Genomic DNA, 10,329 nt, shown 5'->3' with positions numbered 1-10,329 from the left:
CACGAATGGAGTAAATATTTAACAAATCTTCATAATTGATACCTTTGATTCTTTGGTTTTGTATTTAGAAAGCAAGCAAGGGTTTTTCTCCCATCCAAATCTTTTTTATTAAAACCTAATTTTTTTTCTCCCTCTCCTTCCTCACCTTGGGATCTGCTCTTAAAAATGGAAACAAGATCACATGCAACAGCTGATAGACTGTTTCCAGCAGTAGCAAGAAACCTCTACCTGAAGTCTGCGGGGAAGCTTCTACTTCCAAGTTGGCAGAGAATCGCTCACTTTGAGCTCCAAGGACTCCAACAGGCAAAGACTGATCACCAGAAGCCAGATCTCCTTCCAGCTCCTCACTTATGGGGAAAGTAATATCACTAACAGGTTCCTCCTTAATCTTCACAGGCTTTGTGTCTTCTACTGCCTTTTCAGGGTTGACAATCTTCTCATACTCTTCAGAGAGCTGCTTGCTAACCTGTCAAAGATCAGTGGGGGTGGAAAAGAGGCCAGAAAGGTCAGAGTGACTTCAGAGACTCTGATGGTAATTACATTGCAGTGTGCTCTGTTCCCAGAATATTATTAACATCTGACCTGAATGAACAAGTAAACAGGTTATCAGCTACACAGGAAAGATTCCCCACCTCCCCCACCCCTTTAAGACCACCTTCTGTCCTGTAACAAGGGACTTTAATAAGAGGTTTAATCCATTAGCACATCCATCTACTTGATAAATATGAGCACCTTTATTTCACAGACAGTGATGATGAGGCCCAGAAATTTAAACAGAGCACAAAACAAAAGCAAAGTGTCTCATCCACCAGTAACAAATTTACGTCAGCATTAAAAAACAAGCAGCTCAGATATTCATCAGCTCTGTAGTCACCACTGGGCAAAGCCTGGGCACCTTCTGTTAGATTCACAGCAAAAAACACAGAAGTTTTCTGCGGTCAGAGAATTGAAACAAATACAGGAATGAGATTTAGAACTACCCTGTACTTCTAGAAACTTAACAACTGTAAGCAATTAAATTAAAAATTTCAGATTTCATCTGCTTCTAACAAATGCTTGTTTATACCACTGAATCCCAACAGTCAGTGAACTGTGCTCAGGAAAAGCCCAAGGCTTTTTAACAGCAGAAGCAAGGAGGAAAAAGAATAGCAAAGCCTGTTTCCCCCTTCTAGATATACTTCCAAATACAGAGGCTACTGTGGACCTCAGCCCTGCATGAAGAACAGAACAAATAAGACAATGACCAGCTGCAGGATGAGAGGGAAATGCATTAGCAGAATGATGCAGAAAACCCAAGTTCCAAAAGGAGACATCTGAACAAAGACATGAACAAAAATGAACTGGTTTTTCGAACAAAAATGTTTCTAATGAAGACAGATCTTGATGATGTTATTTTTATGCACAAACCTCAGAGTCCATCACAATTTAAATATTACATGCATTTACAGGTGTCTCTGATTTATACGGCCTCTGTAAGCCACAAGGTGCCAACCCTGGGAAAAGAAGGAGCATGAGGTAGCTGCTCCAAGATAAGTCAACTGGCACTCAGATAACATGACAAGGAGGAAGGGATGACAGGTTTTGCCTTTGGCCACGGGCCACCTACTTGATTCAAGTCTTGTTTTTTGATGAGTAGGAGTAAAATTTCCACTTCAAATCCTTGCATTTCTGTAAGTCCACAACAGGCAGACAGTCATATCATTTAAATAAAATGCCTATGTTTAATTTCACAGAATACCTGGACCAAGAGAAACCATACCCTTATTCTTACAATCTATTTTGATATGGCACCTCTTATTCCAAGGAATTTAACAATTCCTCTTCTTTCTCCACAGAAGCACAGTCCCCTCTAGAGTGGAAGGTAGCACCTGTGTGACAACTCAGATCAGCACAATACTACCCTATACTCTTAAAGCTTAAGCAAGTCACCCCTTACGTAAGCAAACACAAGCCATTGTACAGCCAAGTAGTTTTTGTTCATCTGCTTACTTGTATTCTGAAATGGTTAAGCAGCCAAATATGCCATTAAAGCAGAAAATTCAGAGGTTTTACCTCTACTTGATATTTTTGTCTGGGCCACTCAAGAGCTGGGGACCTCCTCTTAAGCCCAGACAAACCATCAGTAGAGCATTCTTAGCCTCAGTAGGGACACAAATAAGGGGCTCTGTCTTCCAGTAAAAAAAAAATCCTGTTTCTCTTTTCCTTGATGACTCCACTCCACACCCAAGAGGTTTTCTGATTGGATTTTACTTCAGTAAGACCCAGGATTTGCTACAAGAATAAGCAATTATACTGGGGGTACATTTACTGGTGCCATCAGGTCCCTACTGCCGTTCTCACCTGAAGCATATAGCTGTGATAATCCTTAATGCGGTGTTGCCAGAACTTCTGCAGTGAGAGCACACTGCCAATGCCCACTTCATGGAAGACCTGCTCCATGACATCAGGGAAAGGGGTGTGCCCAAGTCGAGCTTCTCGATCCACAGCAAAGCGCAGCAGTTTGGTGAACTTCAAGCAGTACTCATGGGCAATGTCTGTCAGGGTCTCCAGGACACTCTCATGGGCACACTCAAAGCCTGTGTGAGCCAGGATGGTGGCCATTGACTGGTAGAGAAGCTGCCGACAGGAGGACCAACTCAGCTCAGTCACTGGCTCCCCTTTTCCTCTAAAAACCAGAAAAGACAAAAATAGCAAACCTCCAAAAACTGAAAGGAATGTATCAGTTGAAGAGATATTGTCAGTAATAAGATGATGTACAAAGGGAAGGAGATTGATTTGGGTTCTCCACAGCTTCTCCATTACATAGGAACACTACCTAGTAAGGGTTTATCTGCTTTGCCTTCTTCCCCTCCCTCCAAATCAGCACTGCCAATTATCATTTGCCCTTCTAATGCCAGAAGATTCCTTGGGTAATGCATGAATGTGGGATGCAGATCTTCTGAACCCTTAAGCAACTCCCTTCCCACCCAAGAGCTTTTCTCCTGGAGATGTGAATTAAATGGGTCCTTGACACAAACAAAAAAAGGCATTTTAAATAACATGAACGCAAATCATTTCCCCTCTCAGTTAATTACATTTCCCTTCCATATTATCTCTGATGTCACAGGCCTAATAGTCAGATACAAAGGCTTCTGGGATAGACAAGATCTGAATTTATAAAGCAAAAGACACACATAAAAAGCAAGAAACAGGATACACATACATTTCATAAAGGTACACTGTAGCCAAAAAGACCATTTCCCTCCCCTCATTTCCAGTAACCACTAAGTACGACACTGAAAGAAGTATCCCCATATGCAACCTAAGAAGTGAACACCAGGCCTGGAGAGGTTCTGCCGTAGAGCAGCATTCCCCAGCCTTGGGTTTCAGACCTGTCTTCTTGGTGTTGCTAAGCAGGAAGGAGTGACTGTGCAGGATGAAGAAGATGGAGAACAACTGACTTAAGCACTTCAAACATCATTCATTTACAGTCAGGCAACCAAATTTTTCATCAAGATGAGTTAACAAATAGAAATTCCACATAGGAAAAAGAGAAGATGATACAGGGCAAGGCCTCTGAAAGGTAAACATAGTTCTACCAGATTTTTCAACCCACAATTAAATGCATGTGATGTATTTGCCCATATCAGTAACACGGTCTTCAAATGCTGATGTCAAAAAATGAAATTTCCTTTCTGCTAAGTATAGTATTTATATACTTTTTTACACATCATTCAGTACCAATGGCAGAATTAAGCTAACAATTTCACCCTTCATCTGTTTCTGATCAATTTTTCCCAACATCTTCCACAGCCCACCCTGAGATTTGCCTCACTCTCATCCTACATTACTTGTGTATCACCACGCACTCTTTCCAGTAAGAAGACCTGATCGAACAGTACACAGACAGCATTGATGCCTTGATAAAATCCTCACTACTCTTGTTTCTCCAACAAGTGCATTAGGTACCCTTCAGTCTCGCTGAGATGCTGGGTCACAGAGCCTCGGTTCTCCCTGATCCTCCGAACTGAGCCATAGAAAACCACTGAAACACAGCAGTAAAAAAAGGTAACATTTCAGGGGAGTAAAAATGGAACGTTAAACTCAGAGCTATCAGGACCAAAATCATTCATTTTCAAGAACACCAGCTCAGCACTTTCTGGTTATTCAAATAAAGGGGGGGATCACACTATATTAAGAGATGCAGATGATGATATTTCTAAGTGGATATTAAGAACAGCATGTGGCTCTCAGGTCATGGATTCATCCCAGCTATTAATTGCTAGAAAATGACTCACATCCCAATTCCTACTCAATTATGTAACTACTTTGTAAAGAAAACAGCAGGCGCTCTGACAATATGAATTAAAAGATCATCAGTCAGTTCCCTTATAAACCAAGTGTCACCCATATTGGTTTTACATCTCCCTCTCTTCCCCCTCTACCCACCATTGACAGATTTCTGAAGTTCACAAACAGCCATATGTCTCATACAACACTGGGACCAGGAGGTTACAACAGAAAAAAAACAAACATCAAAAAAAACCAACCAGAAAACAAGCATCAAAATTTATACCTATAAAAAAGAATCTCTTCTTTTTTAACACATATAAAGAACATACCTAGCTTTCCAGCAGCCATCAGTTGGGAGCATCTTATGCTACCAAAACACCAAACACCAGACTACTATTAATACAGAGACAAATAAAGAGCCATTACCAATGCTCTGCCATTCAGTCAAAACACTATGGACAAACTTAAACTAGACATAGAATTTGGCAAGCCCAAGCAGCTACTCAGCCCCTTATAAAGTAGAGCACAACAACCATTTAGCAATGCATATCACTGCTCAGAAGCAGCAAAGAATGTTGTATCTCTTTTAAACTCCTACAGGAAAAGAAACTAATTGCCAGCATTAAAATGCAGCTAGGTCACTATGCTGAAAGGGATATAATCAAGTTGAAATCTAATCAATTAAAGACAGAGAGAAAAGAAATTTCAGGTACTGTACTCAAATCCAAATCCCCACCTCTTGTTCTTGGTAAGGTCAGTCAATTATGTTTTGGTTTTCTTACATTTTCTTCTCTTGTTTTCCTGTTTCCCACAGTAAACAATAGAGGAAGATGATTAAAAGCCTGATTAGACAGCATACATTGAAATATTGTTGTAGATGTTAACAGAAAACAACAAATGAGAAAATATCTTTTCTTCTTCATCTCCTTTAACCTTCAAGTACCATCTGATAAGAACACACATAAACAAAAACAGACATATAGACACATTTAAGTTGAAAGCAGCTACCTAATGTCAAGCCTTCCCAAAAAGGAGCAGCAAAGTTCTTTTACCTGATGATCATAGGTAAAGAGCCTTGGTCTTTGATCCCATCCAGGTACATAGCATCTACAAAAGCACCCTTCCAGATACTATCATTATGCAGAATGCCACCCTCTGCACCACTTACTGCTTTCCTGAAAGGCTCCCCATCCAGCTCCCATCCAAAGCCAAACCTATTTAACATATTACCAGGGTCATACAGCTGCAAGTAAACAAGAGCACTTTAATCCCTAAAATTCCGTCACCAGAGATTAACAAGACCGGCAGTTAGGCCTGTGACTTGGAGTTGATCATCTCTACAGAATATATAGTATGAAATTTATCACAAATATTGGCCAATTTGTCGCTCTTCAATTTTGTATTTCCAATAGGATCTATATTTTTATATATGGGTCACCAACACTAGATGATGTTCCAGACAAAAATCTACCCGCCAAGCCACGAATTCATCAGAACTAAAGCCCAGCCTTCTCCCACTGCCGCCAGCAAACCTGCAACATGCAGAACCTCACAACAGAAAACTGTCTGTCTATACCAACCAGGCTTATTTTCAGGATTAATAAGGTTTCAGAACTCACAAAAGGCCCATCTTCTGTGGCAACAAGACATTACCCAAAGGCACCACAATCCATTCACCCAAGCTCCTCTCCTGTAAGGCTGTTTTTCTTAGAGGGAAGGAGATCTCATGGTTCATTTCCCGTGCAATTATACTCAGGGGAAAGTGTTTGGGCTAAGTCAGTACGAGGATCGACAGGCGAGACTCACTCAACTGCAATAACGGATTAAAGGGCTCTGCTCCCTCCTAGGTGCACATAAGCTAGCAGCAGATGGAGGGAGGGATTGTTTTTCCTTTGAAGACATCAATTTTATCAAACATTACATTGTGGAGTTGAATTTCTGCCAAATGAGGTGCAACAAGGTCGCTTCAGAGCCACTTCCCCCAAAACTGTAAAATAAAGGAGAACATTGGAAAAACAAGATTATACTAGTCAGTGCATCAAAGCACATAGCACACTAACTCAAACCAGAAAGTTATTTCCTTTTGGAAAAGGGGCTCTTTCCACCTCTTCCTGAGTAAACCGCTTTTTAAAATATCTCTGCTATGTCTACAGAAGGCTGCACAGGTATAAAAAGAAGCTGCTGAATAGATAATGGCAAGAGGTAATAGGTAACATTTGGAAAATAAATTGGGTCCCAGTGGCCCAACCCAGAAGACCAGACAGTTTAGGGGCTAAGGCAAAGTGTTTAGTCCAGCAGGGGAAGTACATTCTGCCTGCTCTAATTTCCACTGCTCCAAATCCTTCCCAACATTAAACCTGTTATCCCACCTACACTGATCCCTACTTCTGTACAGACATTTCTTAACTACAAGCCATTCTGCTATGAACTGTCTTCCCATTGCAAGCCTCCAATTTCGTTCACAGATTATCTTTCAATGCAAAGCACAGATCCAATGTGGTCAGGAACGCAAATGAGAGAATGGCAGAGAACTCTGTTAAGAAACCAACCATGCACAAACAAGAAAAAGCATCTGAAGAGGCACATAATGAGTAGGTTAGGTTTCTTTTGAAGACGGAACCATGCTAATCAGAGGAAGCTGTACAGAGAAGGAAAAGCTAGCAGCTGTATTATGGTAAGAGCCTCCTGTTCAAATGGTAGTTTCAGGTCTACAGTTCCTTACTCATTCATCATCAATTATGCTTTAAGCTTACCTTCTGTTTCTATACCAACCAAAACCAAATGTTAATCCCTTATTGTGTATTCCAAGAACTGTAACATCAACAGTTGCAAATCACCAGGACCAGATGGTATTTCATCCAGGAATACTAAAGGAATTCAAGGATGAAATAGCTGAATAGCTCTGGTGAGTCACCTCTTGCTTTAAACCGCCTTGGCCCATGAGGACCAGAAGACAGAAAACGTGAAAACATTTTCTTTTAATAGCTTCAGAAGAGATGTATGAAGAACTGCAGCCTGGGAAGCCTGATATATTCTGGTGCATCAGGGAAATTCAAAGAAATGATAAGAACAGAATTAGAGGACACATGGGTAAATATGTTACACTCAGAAAGAGTCCAAACAGCTTTTGTAAATGGAAAACCTGCTTCACAAACCTACTAGAGTCCTCCAAATCCATCAGCAAGCAAGTATGTAAGAGATCTCCACTGTGGACCCCAGGTCTTCCCTCAGGGATCTGTGCCAGAATCAAGGTTTGTTTCAACATATTTATAAACAGTCTGGAAAAATGGAAGAGATGAATAGTATCATGATTAAAACTGCTGGTGGTATAGATTTTGGGGTGTTGAAAAGACCAGAACAACTGAAAAATAGCAATAAATTAGGTTCTGCCTCTTCCTCATCTCAAAAGGGGTGAGGAGATAGGGGTTACAGGTATGGGGCAGGGCAGACAGGAGTAAAAACAAAATTAATCCAGGGGATAACAAAATAAAAGACAAGGGTGTGGGGTTAAAGGATGAAAATGAGTAACAAGGAAACAGAAGAGGACATGTCTGTATTAAAGAAACTTGTGGTCTGATTCAGGCTGGCTGCTCTTATCTTCCTTTCTTCCTATGTCTAAATATACCTTTACACTGCTGCTCAGATCCAGGTTACTGACAAAGAAAATGGAATTAAAATACGGATTTAGTCAAATACTGTAACTCTGACAATGGCACCCCAGAAGGCAGCATAAAATTAAGGACTACCATATTTTATCAAGGGGAAGAGTGGTCTTTCTTGAATTTGTTTTTACACACTAAGAACAAGTGTCTGCAAATCATATAACTTTATTTTTACTACTATAACATCACCTGCTATTCTTAATTCACGTGTCTTAAAACAGTTAAGAACAAACATGTAACAACAAACTCAAAGCCTTCCTCCTGGAAAAGCAGAAATGTGTATGGTTTAGCAAGCACATAAATTCTAGCCTACACTGCTGCTCATTATAAATCCACTCCGTCAGCCACAAAACATTTCATTTCAAAATTGTCTATCCAGTTTTTGAGTCTAGTCCTTAAACTCCCTCATGTGGTTGACTGCTAAATAACATTTCTTTACTCAGCCCCCAGAAACTCGCAAGGGACAAGAAAAAGACAAAGCAGCCGCTAAAACATGGACAGAGCCACAGAAAACTGAACTTAAAGCTGAAGCCACTGGGGGGGACAGAGCAGAACACTGCTCAGTTCTACAAACCACATGGCCAGAAAGAGCAGGAGTCACAGGGCTCAGACTTTATTCTCACAGTCGTATTTCCATTTAACCCTCTTGGCTAATTACTTTATTTCTTCCAAGAAGGATGACGGTGTTCCTCCACAAACAGCACAAAGAATCATTCTACTGTTCAGGGAGACTGTTACCAAAAGCAACATCTTTCAATAAAATGCATTTTATACAACCTCAGGCCATTAAAGATCTCAGTGGCATTTAACTGATAAGTTATATTTCACTGATGCATGTTTTCCCCATTTTAAAAACTAAAATGTATTATCCTCTCCCACATCATCTTCATTGGTGCACAGTATTTAATCTAAGAACAGAAAGTTAAGAGTAGTGAGGATTAATCTCTGAATTTAAATGCACATAACCTACAAAGCGTCATCAGATCCTGCAAGAAATACAACACCTCCTTGTGAATTTAGTGCTTGTCAGAGGGGTATGCAGGGAGGTGGTGGCAATACTGTTTAACCAAAGGTTGGCTGCAGAGGTAGAAGCAATGCAACCTTCCTTTATATTTTCTGGTGAAGCCAGTATCAGAGACAAGAATTCCCTTTACCTATACTCAATGCCACCTCTGACCAGAATAACATCAACAAACAGGGTGAAATGTGATAGTTACTATGTCATAGGTCCTTGGCCACTGAAATCTTACAAATACGTTATCAAATCACCTTTTTGGTACCTACAACTAAGCAGCCAAAACCTAGTCATGTGTCTTCTGGATTTTCAGTTACAATAAGACAAGTTTAGTTGTAAGTGACCTAAACAGAAGAAACTTCACATCCTATAACTAAACTTGTCAAAATACCATTGAAGATGGCAAAACCATTCACAAACGTTTAGCGTAGTACTACAAGACAGAAATCAGCACTACATATCCACATTTTATAGACAGAAAACAAAAGCACACTAATGCACATGTTATCCACACAGGAGAAATCTAAATCTTTCCTTTTCGAAGCCTGTTTGATACTTTACATACAACTGTTTGACCCTTCAGCCTAAGGGAATCAACACAACTACGTATATATTTAAAAACACTCAGCTTTCCTTCAGCCAAGAACTAACCCAGAGAAATACCAACACACCTGTAGAAATCACTCTCTGGGTCACTGTGCCTCAGCTGAAATGGCATTTTGGAGGTCTTGCTATCCAGAGGAAGCAGGTCATCAGGGAGAGGTGGAGAGGCCGGACAAGATGGCAGAGGTTCATTGTCTTCAGTTTTTATGCCCTCCACTTGCTGCTGGTTTTGAGCCTGAGCCATGGAGATCAGGCTGCGCAGCCGCCTGTTGTGCTGGATGAGCTGAATGGTGTGAATTGTGAGGCTGCAGGGCTCCGAGGGGACGTCCAACATGGTGGTTGGCCGGGGTTTGTTTGCAGATGGCTGATGCAGTGGAGGATCTTGGACTTCCACAGTACGAAACTCACGCTGAAGCAGGTCAAAGGAGCTGCGGTTGGCCTGGTTAGATGAAACCGGAATCTCACCCCAATATCGCAGCATTTTTACAGAGATCACGTATCGTCCTCAGAGCCCAGAAGGCAGCTACCAAATACTGCAGTACAAAGGAGCCTTGTCACAAGGAAAAGCACTAGGCTTTGGGCAGCAACAGAAAGTGGAGCTGGGATGATGCTCTGAATAAAGCAACTTGTGACTGCCAAGAAAGCTGTCGCTCAGAGCCTCACTGAGCAGTGCAGTTTCCACGATGGCATCAGGATGCAAGCCTGGCATTCACCAGATTACATTGCTGCTTCTCCTGGGGGGGGGGGGGGGGGAAAAAAAACCCCCCGGAGGGGCGG

The 10,329-nt window shown here is 41.2% G+C and overlaps 1 protein-coding gene across 1 annotated transcript in view; it reads right to left on the bottom strand.

The window, feature by feature from the left end:
• The window catches only part of SUPT7L (suppressor of Ty 7 (S. cerevisiae)-like), a gene marked incomplete at its 3' end in the record, with an annotated part of 10,677 nt that extends 386 nt beyond the window's left edge, over nt 1–10,291 (bottom strand). Inside the window, exons 1-3 of the mRNA XM_010576542.1 lie at nt 9,621–10,291; nt 2,341–2,665; nt 146–466 (exon numbers count right to left, since the gene is read on the bottom strand). Of these exons, the coding sequence (XP_010574844.1) occupies nt 146–466; nt 2,341–2,665; nt 9,621–10,033 (1,059 nt within the window). The remainder of the gene's footprint in view (nt 1–145; nt 467–2,340; nt 2,666–9,620) is intronic.
• Nucleotides 10,292–10,329: the final 38 nt, after the last annotated feature.

The sequence above is a fragment of the Haliaeetus leucocephalus genome, unplaced genomic scaffold (assembly GCF_000737465.1).
Source record: "Haliaeetus leucocephalus isolate CR32 unplaced genomic scaffold, Haliaeetus_leucocephalus-4.0 Scaffold526, whole genome shotgun sequence".
NCBI lineage: Eukaryota > Metazoa > Chordata > Aves > Accipitriformes > Accipitridae > Haliaeetus > Haliaeetus leucocephalus.
Note: the sequence above shows the minus strand (reverse complement) of the source record. Positions and strands in the feature narration are given on the sequence as shown.